This window comes from Danio rerio, chromosome 24 (genome assembly GCF_052040795.2).
Source record: "Danio rerio strain M-AB ecotype USA chromosome 24, GRCz13ab, whole genome shotgun sequence".
Classification (NCBI taxonomy): Eukaryota; Metazoa; Chordata; class Actinopteri; order Cypriniformes; family Danionidae; genus Danio; species Danio rerio.
The window spans coordinates 38157873-38175000 of record NC_141044.1 but is presented as its reverse complement, the minus strand read 5'-3'; the positions used below and the strand labels follow the sequence as shown (position 1 = coordinate 38175000).

At 34.3% G+C, this 17128-nt stretch overlaps 1 protein-coding gene across 1 annotated transcript in view; it reads left to right on the top strand.

Moving 5' to 3' along the window:
* Positions 1-17128, top strand: part of sntg1 (syntrophin, gamma 1) — a 140272-nt gene that overhangs the window by 101070 nt on the left and 22074 nt on the right. The window contains exons 11-14 of the mRNA XM_087310142.1: positions 867-997; positions 1428-1557; positions 12886-12924; positions 15726-15842. Of these exons, the coding sequence (XP_087166268.1) occupies positions 867-997; positions 1428-1557; positions 12886-12924; positions 15726-15842 (417 nt within the window). The remainder of the gene's footprint in view (positions 1-866; positions 998-1427; positions 1558-12885; positions 12925-15725; positions 15843-17128) is intronic.

Below are 17128 nucleotides of genomic sequence, written 5' to 3'. Positions count from 1 at the left end.
GTAACAATTATAACAAGCATATTTAATATTTCTTTTTTATTATTTATTGTTTATTATTTGTTATTATTTTTACTGTACAATATTAGTACAGTAACAGTTTACTGTAATAATAACAATTAATATTATTATAGTAACTAAGTATTGTGTATTTATATAAAACATTTATTGTACACCCAGCGCTTCACAATCATGAGGGGGGGGGGTCTCTCTACACACCACCACCAATGTGCAGCATCCACTTGGATGATGCGACGGCAGCCACAGAACAATAGCACCAGTGTGCTCACCACACACATGCTATAGATGGACAAGAGAGCCAGTGATAGAGTCGATTCAGTGGATGGGGATGATTAAGAAGCTGTGATGAGTAAGGGCCGATGGAGGGAATTTGGCCAGGACACTGTCTGGTCACTGACAGTATAGTGTCCCTTTTACTTTACTGGGGCATAAGGACTCACACAGACTGCACATTAAATGCCCCGTACTGGTTTCACTAACACCACTTCCAATAGTAACCTTGTTTTCCCATGTGGTCTCCCATCCATGTACTGACCAGGCTCAGCCTTGCTTAGCTTAGTAACCATTCTTGGGCTGCAGGGGGATATGGCTGTGGCCATATTACTCTTATTGTTATTTTATTTTTTATTGGATACATTTGAACAATTTAACAGTAATATTTTGTTGTTGCATTAGTAACATTTATTTATTATATAAATAATCTGCTGCATAAAACATATGTCAAAATAGTTGGCGGTTCATTCCGCTGTGGCAACCTCTGATAAATAAGGGACTAAGCTGAAGCAAAATGAATGAATTAATAGTGTATGGTCATATTGAGATAATCACTGTGTTTGTGTTTGGATCAGGACACGTTGTCTTGCTCGTCCTGGCCGATGTCTCCAGGCCTGCGCTGGGAGAAGCGATGGGTGGATCTGCGCCTTATCCCGCTCTTACATGCTCGCCTGTCCCAGTACGTCCCAGGTACTGACATTTGCAGGTGAGCTGAGCATATGAGTTATGTTTGCTTACGCTTTGTCTCCGTCTTTGATTATAGATAGAGGCACAGGGCCTGCCGGGGTTTGTGTTTCTCCTCCGCTTTCATCTGCTAATTCTGTTTGTATTCCAGTCACACAGGATTTCGCATGATTAGTGTTTTAAGGGTTATATTAATTCACAGCCGCTCCCAAATGAACCGCATTAGACCTTTAATACCAAACGCAAACTTTGATGAGGTTAAGCTATTTGAAATGAGACCCTTTTTGCACATCAAGTGGAACGTAATTGAAAACTCTTAAATTGGATTGAATTAAACCCAATCTGCTTTCTTCAATTGCTTTGAATCAAGTGGATTGAAAAATGAGAATTAGATATTAGTTAGCTATTTTTGCAGGATGTCTCCTGAGTGTGCATGTTTTTCATTTCATCAGGCAAAACGCCTTTCAAGTCATCGCGGTGGACGGAGTGTGCAGCGGGGTAATTCAGTGCCCCGGTACTGAAGAATGCACCGATTGGCTGCAAGCAATATCTGCTAACATCTCCGCCCTCACCAAGCACAACGTGAGTAAAACACAGCATCATGTAACTAATGATTTCTTAAACAAATGCTGTGATTGCTATGTGATGTATTGCGAGCAACCAGAAAATATGAAAAGATTTCAACCTGGAAGTAAATACAGGGTGGGCCATTTATATGGATGCACCTTAATAAAATATGAATGGTTGGTGATATTAATGTCCTGTTTGTGGCACATTAGTATTGCTGAGGGGGCAAACTTTTCAAGATGGGTGGTGACCCTGGTGGCCATTTTGAAGTCGGCCATCTTGGATCCAACTTTTGTTTTTTCAATAGGAAGAGGGTCATTTGACACATCAAACTGATTGGGAATTTCACAAGAAAAACAATGGTGTGCTTGGTTTTAACAAAACTTTATTCATTCCATCCTCAAAAGTTTGCCCCCTCACAAATACTAATGTGCCACAAACAGGACGTTAATATCACCAACCATTCTTAATTCATTAGGTTGTATCCATATAAATTGCCCACCCTGTATAATGTTTAAGGATTTGGCACTTTATTAGGTACACCTAACCCACTAGGGCTGGGCGATATGGTAAAAACAATTATAACCATTTTTTTTTTTCATATCTGTCGGTATGGATAATTTTTATATCTTTTAATTTTTTATTTAATTTTTAATTACTTATTTTTGATCTTTATATAAAATTTATATATATATCAATTTTAAAGGGTTTTCAGCATGCCAATCGCTTTGTGCAGCTGATTTAATACATTTTGTGAAATGCTTTAGCTGTCTGACAATATATACAAAAATAATAATAATAAACAACAGAACAATCTTAATTTAGCATTAACTGTTCAATGACATTACCAAATAAGTTATTGTATATTATTGTTCAACATCAGAAAAAAAGTTAAAACAAGTTTGGAACAAGGTGAATTAATGGTCACAGAATTTTCAGTTTTGGATGAGCTCTCCTTTTTATGGTGAGTATGGTGAATTTAGGGTAAAATATCCTTTAATATATTTTATTTAGGGATGCTAACGATTACTTGATGATCTATTGATTGTTGATAACTCTTTAATCGATAGACCTTATCGACGACTGATTAAGCATCGACAATTAAAAGTTTAGTTATGCTTATGAGACGCGTTCACGCATTACATAAAGAAGTGTGTTGTTTATTTATGGAGTCACTCTCTTGACATTGCATATTGCGGGACGCATAAAAACCTGTTATGCGCAAATCTCTGTTATATCCGCGGGTGTTTTAATTTTACCTCACAGACTGGCACGAATAAGCCTATGCAGACTCTCATTTTATAAATTGCGCATCACGACGAGACATGCGGGGAGCCTCTTTATTCACACGAGTTTCTGAGTTCTCTCATCCTTCAAACAGAGTTTATTCTTCCGAGGTAACCTAAGAATGCTATCAGTGCTGCGAATAGTTTGTAAAGACTGTCCAGCTCATGCTGCACATACCGCTTGATTAAACGAATTAAACTGAAACCGTACAAATAGTTTAATGGATTGTTTTGGCGCTAAAGCATATACTAAAGTGTATGGGCTCTATTTTGACAGTCCATGCGCAGAGCGCAAAGCGCAGGGCGCAAACGCTGTCATGGCGTGTCAGAACACGTTTTTGCTAATTTAAAGACGGGAAAACCTGCTTTGCGTCATGGCGCATGGTCTAAAAGGGTTGAGTTTATTTTCTTAATGAGTTAAAGGTCTGTTTTGAGAATAAACCAATTAGAGTCTCATCTCCCATTCCCTTTAAAAGTCAGCTGCATCACGCCAAGAGCGCATTCGCTATTTACAGGACGCAAAGTAAGTCTAAGTGGAAAAAATGAGCATTTCACTAGCAAACAGTTAACAGTTTTTTAACAGAAAACTGTTAAACAGAGCATCTACTGCGTGATAATGAGAGATAATGGAACATTCCATTATCTCTCATTAATAGAATATGGATAATGGAAACCTTTACGCACAGACATCAATTAGTCTATAAATAATTAATTTTGTTTGTTAAGCGCAAATATTCGTTTCAAAACTATTTCTATATTCAGTTCTAATTTCCAGCAAACAAATAAACGAACAATAATAACGAAATGTGCTCAAAAACCTGAGTTATATCCTAAAACACATGCTGTGCCCCATGTGGTCTAAAACCTGACAGGTGGACAAATCTAAGCTTGTTTTTAATAAAACAAATATAAATATGGATATAATAAATAATACTGCTAATAATAATAACATTATACAAAAGCAAATTGTTATAAATGAACTGAAAAAGCCTCCCAAGATGAAGAAGACATTAAAGCAGTGATTTTTCATATTTATGTAGGCTAGAAAATAATATGTTTTGTAATATTTTAATCCTTTATATTTATATCCTATATCTATTCTTATTATATCCTATATATATCCTTGATATTTAAATTTTGTCATATGTAAAGATATTTGCCTATTGCTCTCTTGTGTGTATTAAGCAGTGTGTAAGCGAGGCGCAACTCTGCGCCGGAGTTTAGACCGGGTTAGTTTTGGCCTAATGAAAAATCTGTTATAGATTCTCAAAATAGCGACGCGCCAGCGGTCCGCCTCAGAACGCCTCCCTTTTTAGACCAGAATGCCTATGGATGCACAAATGAGCGCTAATGCATTTGCTATTTAAACAGCATAGCGCAACGCCTCAAAACGACTTTTGCGCCAACCTGAAACTACCAAAAGACTATTGCGCTGCGTCTTGCGCCACACTGCGCCGGGTGTATGATAGGGCCCTATGTGTTTTAAAGCACTTCGCCCCAGATGTTATTCGTTCTTATTATTTATGCTGTAGATAACTGACCAACAAAATACACATAAAAATTAAGTTAACAAAACAAAATTCGTTGCAAAAAGATACATTTTCAAAGAAATATAAATAAAACAACTTAAACAACTGCAGGTGGATGATGCTTCTCTCGGTAGAAAATAAGCATTTAATTAATGATCCATGCTGTTATAAACGTCTGTCATATATTTGCTGCATTTTTAATGTCATTATTTTAAAGATTTTGTCTTGAGCATCTTATTTCTCCTCGGTGATTATGTCCTTTAAATATTTAAAGGCTGGTTATTTTACCGTCGATGAGGGACAATAGTGGTATTACAGATTTCAAAGAAAGTATCTTAATATTAAAAAGGAAGCACAAGCTTGACAACAAAAGATTCCATCAATGTCGTAACAAATGCCCTTAAATAATGCAGCCTGTAGTTTACAGCAATCATCAAGTGTTCATTGAGATTGTGTTGTCTGTCATATTCCAAAATGGCTGCCGGGTGACACTAGCGGCGTCTAGTGGCTGTTTCCCAAATCGCACTAGAGTGTCGCCTCTTGGGGATTCTATGCTCTTTGAAGAAGCCTACTTAAAGGTGCAGTAGGTGATTGTCTTCAGAAACATTTTTTGTTGTGCTGGTTGAAAGTCTCTTCACAGTCCAATAGTAATGATGACAGTAAATGATCTAAATGTGTTTATATGTATTTTTATATTCTGGGTAAAGCATAAAACTAAAAAATGTTCATCCAATTAAATAGAGTCGGACCGACATCTCCCATAATTCCGTTGAGCAGGTCAGACTGTCTGTCAGCATATGTAGATTTGGACTTCTGTGCATCTGTTCACGCAGATCCGCCATTAGCGCGTGCCCGTCTGCATCACAAACGCAAACGCGAGCGAGCTGCGGGTCTCTTGCTGATGCTAAGTCGGAGGCGGCGAAGGACAGACGAGCTCGGGCCGATTACTGTAAAGCCAGGCGCGAGTATAATTTGCCAAGCGGCCGCGCGGTCACAAGACAGACCGGGAGAAATCAAATGCTGAATTTAAACTTTTTTTTTTATTTTTTTTTTTTATTAGAATATGCAAAAATCATACAAATGCAAGAAAACATCAACAGATAACAAATACAAAGCAACAAAACAAAAACAAAACAAAAACATCAACAATATAGTCAGGTACTGGTATGTGCGTGAGTGTGTGCGTGTGAGTGTGTGTATGCATGTAAAGGTAACTTGGTGGACAGGTCAGAGTACATACATTAGGAACAATAACAGTCAATAAATGAAGCAAGTGTCACAGATATAGATAAAACATATAGAAAGAAACCAGTCAGAGGTAGGGAGTAACAACAATGCTTATTAATGTATGATAGTAAATATGAGAGTAAAAAGAGAGAAAGGACAACAGTAATAACTGACAACAATAATAATAAATCACAAGTGCTACACCAACTACTACTACAGAAAGTTACTTATATTACAACTACTACTGCTTCTACTACAGCTACAACCACGACTACTACTACTTAAGTGTCTACTAATACTGATACTACTACAACGACTACCACTACAATGAATTTAAACTTTTAAAAACCTGAATCAATATTGGAGTTACTTTAGCACGCTGGAGGAAGGACGACACCATGGCTGAAGTATTACTGACAGGTAATGTTGTTTTATAAACTTAGTCAGGCTAAGCTTATGTTAGACTGTGTTGTTATGAATGACTTCTATGCACAGACGTGTTGTTCAGCCACTGAAATCTCTCGGTGGAAGATTGATTTGATTATTTTCAGTTTCATAAGGTTCTTTGACAGCATCTATAATGTAGATTTATATTTAGTTTAACAACAAAACATCAGTAAATAGCGCTATTCAGCCTAACCTGCTTTATTGAGCTGAAGTTGCTTTTATATTCACATTGGGTCATTTTTGAACAATGACAGCCTTCCTGTACTGTTTACCGCTAACGTTACTCTGAATATTCACTCTGAAATAGCATGTAAGTGTGGCAAGGTAATAAATGTAATTCCTGCACGGCGCTGGCACTAACTAACTGGCGAATGACATGAACTTTGGGTTGTCTGTCTGCTGTTGTGACTTCAGGGGTTGTGGCTTTGAATTACAGTCCCTCCCCGCCGTCCAAAGATAATGGCTGTTTCTCAATTCCAAGAACGCAGAGAACAGACTTGTGTTTCTTGTGGAGACCGGTCTTGCCTGGTGTCCTCGGAAAAACGAACTCAGGAGAGCGCGAGGGCAGAGAACGCGTCCTTTGATAAATGAGATGCTGCGTTCTTCCTGATGGTCACATGACCTTCACGTGTTTTAAATGATAAATTATTTAAACATTGCAGCCTTCATATAACGATTCATTGTTTTTCCCCTTTTCAAAATATATACTTTGCATAAAAATATTATGAATATATGTTTCACAATATAAATAAATAGATTTTAATACGAATTTCAGCAAACAAACACCCTTAATGTGTTTTTTCCTTTATTAAGATGTCCATGGTAATGTTTACTTTTACCGTTTCATTTAGGGAAACTCCTGAGGTAAATAATTCATATCTATGAACTTTATTAATAAATCTAAATAAAATGCAGCGCTTCCCACCTCCAGTCACATTGACTTCTGGGACTTCCAGAGCGAGTTCGGTGCTCAAGTCTGCATCGGTGCGTCCTCGATGTCAAGAGCACATCCGGGAAGTTTCACGCGTCCTCCGTACTTGCGGTCTTGAGTATTGGAACTGAACTTAGGCAGCTGATGATGACGTTTCACGAGAACACGAGGACGCAAGACCGCTGAAGAACGCATATTGAGAAACAGCCAATATGCTAAGCGGTTAGCATTTTGGCAGATCACCTGCTGCACCTTTAAACAATACACTGATTTTGTTGTGCTTCGAAATACAACATTTGAATATGCTTGTAAAAAAAGCCACAATGCAATGATGTTATGTAGTTTCAAAATACAACATATTAACATTTTAATGTTGAAAATTCCAACGTGGGTGTCTTAAGACGCAAAAAACAGCATACGGGCTCTTATATTGCTGTTGTGTCATCACTTATATTGCAAGTTATATCTCTCCAGCCCATCATTTGGGATGCTTTTCATGAACTGGCCCCCCATGACAAACTAATTGAATAGCCCTGTCTTACAGTAACGCTTGTGAGTTTGAATCAGGGCTGCGACTCTTCTAGATTCTGTTCCTCCTCATTTCCTTTCCTCTTTCCACCATTGTTTCGCTAAAAGGGTTTTGATAAATGGCACCTTGAACACAAGGCATTATGGTTTGTTTGGACTGGATGATCTCTGTGCAACTGGCTGCAGATTTATAATGCTCCAGTGTCTCAGGAGAGCAGGAAGTGGAGTGTACTGAACCAATTTGTGCGTGAATTAACCGAACAGACAACGTTTATGCTCGGCGATGGAGGCAATTCGGGAAGATGGTGAATTTTTTTTTTGTCATAAATTTCCATTTTCGCCAGGCAGGTCATGTGTTGTAATCCCCTCATTGCAGTAGATTAAGGCATTAAAATGGCATTTCCCACACAATGAAGGATTTCACTCTTAATTACTGAGTGTGCCTCGTGGCCCAGATCACTCGCTTTTGAGTCTCCCCATGCCAAAATCCTCCATTTCCATCTTACGTTCATTTATTCTGAGTGTTTAGCATTTCCCGAAAAATCCTCTCAAAGGAGGGAAGTTTGCGCATTACAACAGCACAGCGTTTGCTTGGGATTTATCCTGTGGAGGGATCATCTGAATAAGCTTTCAGGGGTGTGATAATATCATAATTGTTTTTTCAGCGATGTGTGAGCTGATGTTATCAGGTATGTCACTCACGCCATATAAAACAAAACAAAAACATGTCTTGAGTGCCAAAAGCTTTGACTGTGTGATAAAAAGCTTATTAGAATACATTTAGAAAGATGCAGTGTTTCAAGCTTTAAGAGAAAGTTGTTGATTTTTGTGATTTATAAGATATGTCAAAGGTGATTATATTATATTATATTATATTATATTATATTATATTATATTATATTATATTATATTATATTATATTATATTATATTATGTTATATTATGTTATATTATATTATATTATATTATTTCATATTATTTCATATTATGTTTTATTATATTATTATATTATATTATTTTATATTATGTTTTGTTATTATATTATATTATATTATATTATATTATATTATATTATATTATATTATATTATATTATATTATATTATAATAAATTATATTATATTATTATATTATAATATAATATTATATTATAATAAATTATATTATATTATTATATTATAATATTATATTATATTATATTGTATTATTTTATATTATTTTATATTATGTTTTATTATATTATTATATTATATTATAATTTATATTATGTTTTGTTATTATATCATATTATTTTATATCATATTATATTATATTATAATAAATTATATTATATTATTATTTTATAATATTATATTATATTATATTATTTCATATAATTTTATATTATGTTTTATTATATTATTATATTATTTTATATTATGTTTTGTTATTATATTATATTAAATTATATTATATTATATTTTAATATATTGTATCATATTACAATATTTATTATATTATATTATATTATATTTAAATTACATTATACATTATATTATTATTATATTGTATTGTATTATATATTATTAATATTATATTATATTATATTATCTTTTATTATAGTATATTATCTTTTATTATATTATATTAAATTATATCATATTACATTATATTATATAAAACTATAATATGTTATATTACATTATATAAAATTATAATATATTATGTTATATTATATTATATTAAATTATATTATATTATATTATATAAAATTATAATAAATTAAGTTATATTATAATATTTGTAAATTATATTAAATTATATTATTCTTATATTATTCTTATGTTATATTATATTATAGTATTATTATATTAATATTATTATTTATAATAATAATATTATAATAATAACATAAAAAAGGATTTTACAGTGATAATTTAACATTAAAAAATGAACATTCTGTCGTCATTTACAGTACTCACACTTTCCATGTTCCATTCTATATTGAGTTTTGTTTTCGCATTCTGTCAATCACGAAATAAGGTAATTTGACGAATATTGGAAACCTTTAACTATTGGTGTTCCATAGTAGGAAAAAATACTATGAAAGTCAATGGTTTTAAACATTCATCAAAATATCTTCCAAAGGTTTATTTTTTGGGTGAACTATCACTTTGACCGTAAAGAAAACCCTCAAACTGGTTTGAAACAAGTAAAGTTTGAGTAAATAATGACATCGTTTTTGGATGATCAGTTCCTTTAATTATCATTATTAGAATTTTTTTTTGGTGTCAATATCGCACGCCTCTACTTCCAGTCCATTTCCTATGAGGGAAATGGCAGTTCATTCCCTATTCAAATGGAGCCGTTAGAGTCATTTGTGAGCGGCCGGGTTACGTGGGTAATGAAGCTGGTGTGAATGTTAATCTTGAATAAAAAGCTCACAGCAGGAACCACTCTCTCCTGGGCGCTGGATATGAACACTGCTACCTCTGTCTGAAACACACAAGATGTATGGGCTCCTTTTATCTGCTACTTGAATAATTGGGTTGAGACACGCTAAAGGTCAGCCGCTGATCACCGGAGCGCTTCCTTTTATATCTGTGCAACAGATTGCCATACTTCGCTGGCCTTTCGTTACGATTTATGATTGAAATGTCCGGAAAGCCTCCGTGCTGCTTGCAGTCAAAATTCTGAGGATGTTCAAGGGGAATGACATATGATTGTCCTTTTAAAGGGATTTATAAAATCTCGTCTGGTCGTACAGCTTTGTGGGTTTCGTCCATTTATATTTGTAGTAAGTGTTTTGTGCACTTATGGTACGTATATAAAATCAATTGCAGTGTTAGCCTAGAAGTTACTTTTTATAGTAAACAAGCATATTTAAATTGTAAATCTAAAATTCAGCAGCTGATAAAAAAACAGGCAGTATTGCCACAAACATATGTAGATTTACTGTATGATGCTGCTTATAGTTGACTCTACTACTGTGTTAAATTATTCATGTATCTTAAATATGTATATACACTCACCGGCCACATTATTAGGTACACCTTACTAGTACCGGGATCGACCCCTTTTGCCTTCAGAACTGCCTTAATCCTTTGTGGCGTAGATTCAACAAGATGCTTGAAATATTCCTCAGAGATTTTGCTCCATATTGACATGATAGCATCACGCAGTTGCTGCAGATTTGTCAGCTGCACATCCATGATGTGTATCTCGCGTTCCACCACATCCCAAAGGTGCTCTATTGGATTGAGAGCTGGTGACTGTGGAGGCCATTTGAGTACATTGAACTCATTGTCATGTTCAAGAAACCAGTCTGAGATGATTTACGCTTTATGACAATGGTGCGTTATCCTGCTGGAAGCATCCATTAGATGATGAGCACACTGTGGTCATAAAGGGATGGACATGGTCATCAACAATACTCAGGTAGGCTGTGGTGTTGACACGATGCTCAATTGGCACTAATGGGCCCAAAGTGTGCCAAGAAAATATCCTCCACACCATTACAGCATCCTGAACTGTTGTTACAAGGCATGATGGATCCATGCTTTTACATTGTTGATGTCAAAAAAGGAAAAACAACTCATCATTCTGTCTTTTTTCCTCAGCTCAGAGTATATTTAACACAAATCTGGCATTTTTCCCCTCTGAAATTTAGAAAACGTACTATTTTTGATTTAAATCAAGTTACATAGTTCAAATAAAGATGTATATACAAGAGAAGTCAGAATTATTAGCCCCCCTGTTTATTTTTCCCCATTTTTTTAATGGAGAGAAAATTTTTCTCAACACATTTCTAAACATAATAGTTTTAATAACTCATCTCTAATAACGGATTTATTTTATCTTTGCCATGATGACAGTAAATAATATTTTACTAGATGTTTTTCAAGACACGTCTATACAGCTTAAAGTGACATTTAAAGGCTTAACCAGGTTAATTAGGTTAACTAGGCAGGTTAGGATAATTAGGCAAGTTATTGTATAACGATGGTTTGTTCTGTTGACTATCGAAAACAAATAGAGCCTAATAGTAGCCCCCTTTGATTTTTTTTCTTTTAAAAAAATTTTCAAATGATGTTTAACAGAGGAAGGAAATTTTCACAGTATGTCTGATAATATTTTTTCTTCAGCAGAAAGTCTTATTTGTTTTATTTCGGCTAAAATAAAAGCAGTTATAAATTTTTTAAAACTCATTTTAAGGTCAATATTATTAGCCTCTTTAAGCTAATTCTTTTTCAACAGTCTACAGAACAGACCATCGTTATACAATAACTTGCATAATTACCCCAACCTGCCTAGTTAACCTAATTACCCTAGTTAAGCCTTTAAATGTCACTTTAAACTGTATAGAAGTGTCTTAAAAATATCTAGTCAAATATTATTTACTGTCATCATAGCACAGATAAAATATACCAGTTATTAGAGATGAGTTATTAAAACTATTATGTTTAGAAATGTGTTGAAAAAAAATCTTCTCACAGTTAAACAGAAATTGGGGAAAAAAATAAATAGAGCGGCTAATAATTCAGGAGAGCTAATAATTCTGACTTCAACTGTATATAAGCATGTAAACAGTTGTTTTTGGTAATTAAAATAAAGCTGAAATAATATTATTACAAAAGCTGAAAACATAAAAACAAATTAAATCGAAGAAGTGATATATTTTAAAAACTGTAAAAAATAATACAAAATTTTATAATAGTATTTATTAATAAGACGCAGTGGCGCAGTAGGTAGTGCTGTCGCCTCACAGCAAGAAGGTGCTGGTTCGAGCCTCGGCTGGCTCAGATGGCGTTTCTGTGTGGAGTTTGCCCTGCGTTCTCATGGGTTTCCTCCGGGTGCACCGGTTTCCCCCACAGTCCAAAGACATCCAGTACAAGTGAATTGGGTAGGCTAAATTGTCCATAGTGTATGAGTGTGTGTGTGTGTGTGTGAATGAGTGTATGTGAATGTTTCCCAGTGATGGGTGGCAGCTGGAAGGGCATCCGCTGCGTAAAAACGTGCTGGATAAGTTGGCAGTTCATTCCGCTGTGGCGGCCCCAGATTAATTAAGGGACTAAGCTGAAAAGAAAATGAATGAATGAATATTAATAAGATAAAAATAGTACTAATAGCTGTTTTTGCATAGTATGTCCGTTTAAATTTCTGCATTTAGTTATAAATGGCATCTTTGATGACAGTATTCTATAACACAATATTTTATTTTGATTTTGATATCAAAGGCACAAAAGTATGTAATTTTTCCTCCTCTTCTATGGATTTTTTCCTTCTCTTGTTACCAGTGTTTTTCTGCCAGCACTAATGCATTCGCAGCAGCGAGTGACGTCTACTCCAAAGCCATACTTTTTCCGAATCCATACTTTCAACAATCTAATTTGTTCATTTTTATGATTCTATTGTAGGTGAAGAAGATCAACAGAAATTTCCCAGTAAACCAGCAGGTAAGGAAACTGCGTCTGAATTGTTTAAAAGGGTGCAAACTGGAGCTTGAAAGTGTGATTGAAAGCCTGCAGAGCTGCGGATAAAGGCCTGACGGAGTGAGCGAGTTGCTCAGTGCAGTTGAATGAAGCCTCATAATGATGTTTTCTGACAGGAGTCAGTGCTCGTGTGCTGCGTGACCCGCGAAGCTGCAGAAAACCAGAGTCAAGTTCACAGGGCTTGTAGATTCTCTGAATTGCCTGATCCCGTTTCCTTGAATGGATCTGACATCATACAGACTGACAGAAACGTGGTCACAGTGACCGATCTGAGGCTTTGTGTTGTGACATTTCACATGATCAGGCGTTGAAATGGAGTCTAATTAGACTCGACACAGCAGGTGAACAGGGGAAAAAAAACAACAACTAATAATGGTTATTGGCACACCTCAACATTGTTTTCCTACTTAGAGTTTTTGTCTTGTTTCAAGTCTACATCTCTTAAATCAAAATATTGTTCTGTTTTCAAAAACTTTGTGACAATTATGTCACAAATATTTCCTCCCCACCTCTCCTCCTTTCCATAGATCGGGCGGCACGGCGGCCCAGTGATTAGCACTGTTGCCCCACAGCAAGAACACTGCCAGCTCTGGTCCTTGCCCGGCTGGGGGCCGGTTTCCTCCCAACATCGATCAACTGAAGAAATAAATATAAACAAAATCATTTGATATTTTCTTTTAAAAAATAATAAAATATACATAAATATATAAAAAAAAAACATAAAAGAATGTTTAAAATTTGGTAACTAAACTTTTTGGAGCTCCAATAAATGGTCAATAAATAAATCAAATCTCAATGTACATGTGACTTATGAATGAATGAAGGAACTAATGAATGAATGAATGAATGAATGAATGAATGAATGAATACATAATAGCATGAATGAATGAATAAAAGCATATGTGAATGAAAGCATGACTGAATGAATGAATGAAAAACGAATGAATAAATGAATGAATGAATGAATGAATGGATAAAGACATCCTTGAATGAAAGCATAAATGAATGTACACTGTATAAAATGCAATGTTTCACACAATTCATTCATGTTGTCCCAACACAAATCGATTAAGTTAACTTAACACATTTAACAAATTTATGTGGATTGGACATGAAAAATGTAAGTTGTCTCTATGAAATCTCAAGAATTGTGTTGTTGCTCATTTTAAATAAGTAGTTTGAACAAGTGCATAAATGAATGATTGAAAGCATGACTGAATAAAAGCATCTATGAATAAATGAACAAATGAATGAATGCATGCATGAATAACAGCATCCATGAACTAATAAATAAATGAACAAACGAATGAATGAATGAATGAATGAATAAAAGCATCCATGAATAAATGAAGGCATAATTGAATAAAAGTATCAATGAATGAATGAAAGCATAAATGAATAAAAGCATCCATCAATGAATGATTGCAAGCATGACTAAATAAAAGCATCTATGAATAAATGAACAAATGAATGAATGAATAAAAGCATCCATGAATAAATGAAGGCATGAATGAATAAAAGTATCAATGAATGAATGAAAGCATAAATGAATAAAAGCATCCATCAATGAATGATTGCAAGCATGACTAAATAAAAGCATCTATGAATAAATGAACAAATGAATGCATGAATAATAGCATCCATGAATGAATGAATAAAAGCATCCATGAATGAATTAATGGAAGCATGACGGAATGAATAAATGAAAAACAAATGAATGCATGAATAAAAGCATAAATTAATGAATGAACGAATTAAAGCATAAATAAATGAATAAAAGTATGCATGAATGAATGAATAAAACAAACTAATGAATAAAAAACAAATAAATGAATGAAAGCATGAATGAATAAAAGCATCTATGAATAAAAAAACAAATTAATAAATGAATGCATGAATAATAGCATCCATGAACTAATAAATAAATGAACAAACGAATGAATAAATGCATGAAAAAAAGCATCCATGAATGAATGAAAGCATGAATCAATGAACAAATGAATGAAAGCATGAACAAATAAAAAATGAATGAATAAACAAATGATTGAAAGCATGACTGAATAAAATCATCTATGAACAAATGTACAAATAAATGCATGAATAATAGCATCCATGTACTAATAAATAAATGAACAAATGTATGAATGCATGAATAAAAGCGTCCATGAATGAATGATTAAAAGCATGACAGATTAAAAGCGTCTATGAATAAATTAACAAAATAAATGAATGCATGAATAATAGCATCCATGAACTAATAAATAAATGAACAAACGAATGAATGAATGCATGAAAAAAGCATCCATGAATGAATGAATAAATGAACAAACAAATGGATGAAACCATGAATGAATGAACGAACGAACGAATAAATACATCCATGAGTAAATGAATGAATAAATGAACAAATGAATGAAAGCATGAACAAATAAAAAATAAATGAATAAACATGAATGAAAGCATGAATGATTTACGCATAATACATTTTATGTTGAACTTAAATATTTCTTTCTAGAGCCACTTTCAGTAAATCTCCACTTGAAACTTTCCCCATTGTACACAGTAATGACTTTCCTCATCATTTCTTTTGGGGCTATTTTCTCACTTAACTTTAATATGCAATTAATTAGATTGCAAACATTATGTAATTAATGCGTTTTCTGCCTGCAAAATTCTGTCTAGATCAATAAGATGAACATGAACTGAATTCATTTATTTCCCCTTGCATGTGTGTGTGTGTGTGTGTGTGTGTCTGTGTGTTACAGATCATCTATATGGGCTGGGTTGACGAGAAAGAGCAGGATTCAGTTCAGGACCGAATGTACACACCAAAGTTTCTTGCCTTGAGGGGTTCGTCTCTCTTCAAATTCTCCGCACCTCCAGTGAGTTCTTCTGCATGATTTACTGCTTCAAGAGCCTTTCACTTTCAATTGCTGACTTGTAGATGATTTTATATTTAGCATATGCACGCAATATTTATTCTACTTGCGGCAATTCGGCTGGAAAAAAAAATGGTGACAATTATGAAAGCACATCAAACTCTTGTTGAAAGTTTTCTTGAGCATCTGTTGTTAGCTGTTCATTGCACTGAAGAATTGTTAAAGGAATACTTGACCCAAAAATTGATATTCTGTCATGATTCCTTCACTTTCTTCAAACCGTACAGATAAGATTTAAACCTAAATTTCAGGCTTTTTGGGAAACAACTTTATTGGTAGATAGTGAACAAGTGATATCGATTATTTTTATTGAGCTTCTTTGGAGCAAACATGAAAAAAAATGAAGGTTTGGAAGTTTTAGGAGAAATCTGCATACATTTCCTTTTAAAAATCATCCTTTATGTTTCATCAAATAAGATTATTAGTGTTTATTGTGCGAAATAAAATATAAATATTACAATTAGGCCTGTCACAGTAATCAAAATATCAACTTGTATTGCACAACACGTGGACATGAGCTCAATCATTTTTGGTGATGCAATATATTGCAAGTGTCAGTGTCAGCATGATAAAAAAACACCATCTTGTTTACTTTAAGTTACTTTAGTATAGTTTCATGTGGGTGAAAATAAAAATTCTGACAGCTGAAAATAGATCTGGTAGCAGATATCACAGCCACCTTGCACTTTTTTGTTAACATTTATTATTATTAATTAAGGATCTGCGTTTTCACATTCTGATTCCAAAGCCTCATTGTTAAATTGTTCACATGACTATAATTAAATTAAATATTCCTAATAATAAAATATGATTTGTTCTTTGGGGCAAGGCAGTGGCGCAGTAGGTAGTGCTGTCGCCTCACAGCAAGAAGGTCGCTGGTTCGAACCTCGGCTCAGTTGGCGTTTCTGTGTGGAGTTTGCATGTTCTCCCTGCCTTTGCGTGGGTTTCCTCCGGGTGCTCCGGTTTCCCCCACAGTCCAAAGACATGTGGTACAGGTGAATTGGGTAGGCTAAATTGTCCGTAGGGTATGAGTGTGTGTGTGCATGTTCCCCAGAGATGGGTTGCGGCTGGAAGGGCATCCGCTGCGTTAAAACTTGCTGGATAAGTTGGCGGTTCATTCCTCTGTGGCGACCCCAGATTAATAAAGGGACTAAGCCGACAAGAAAATGAATGAATGAATGAATGAATGATTTGTTCTTTGGAAGAGTGTACTTGCATCGTCATATTAT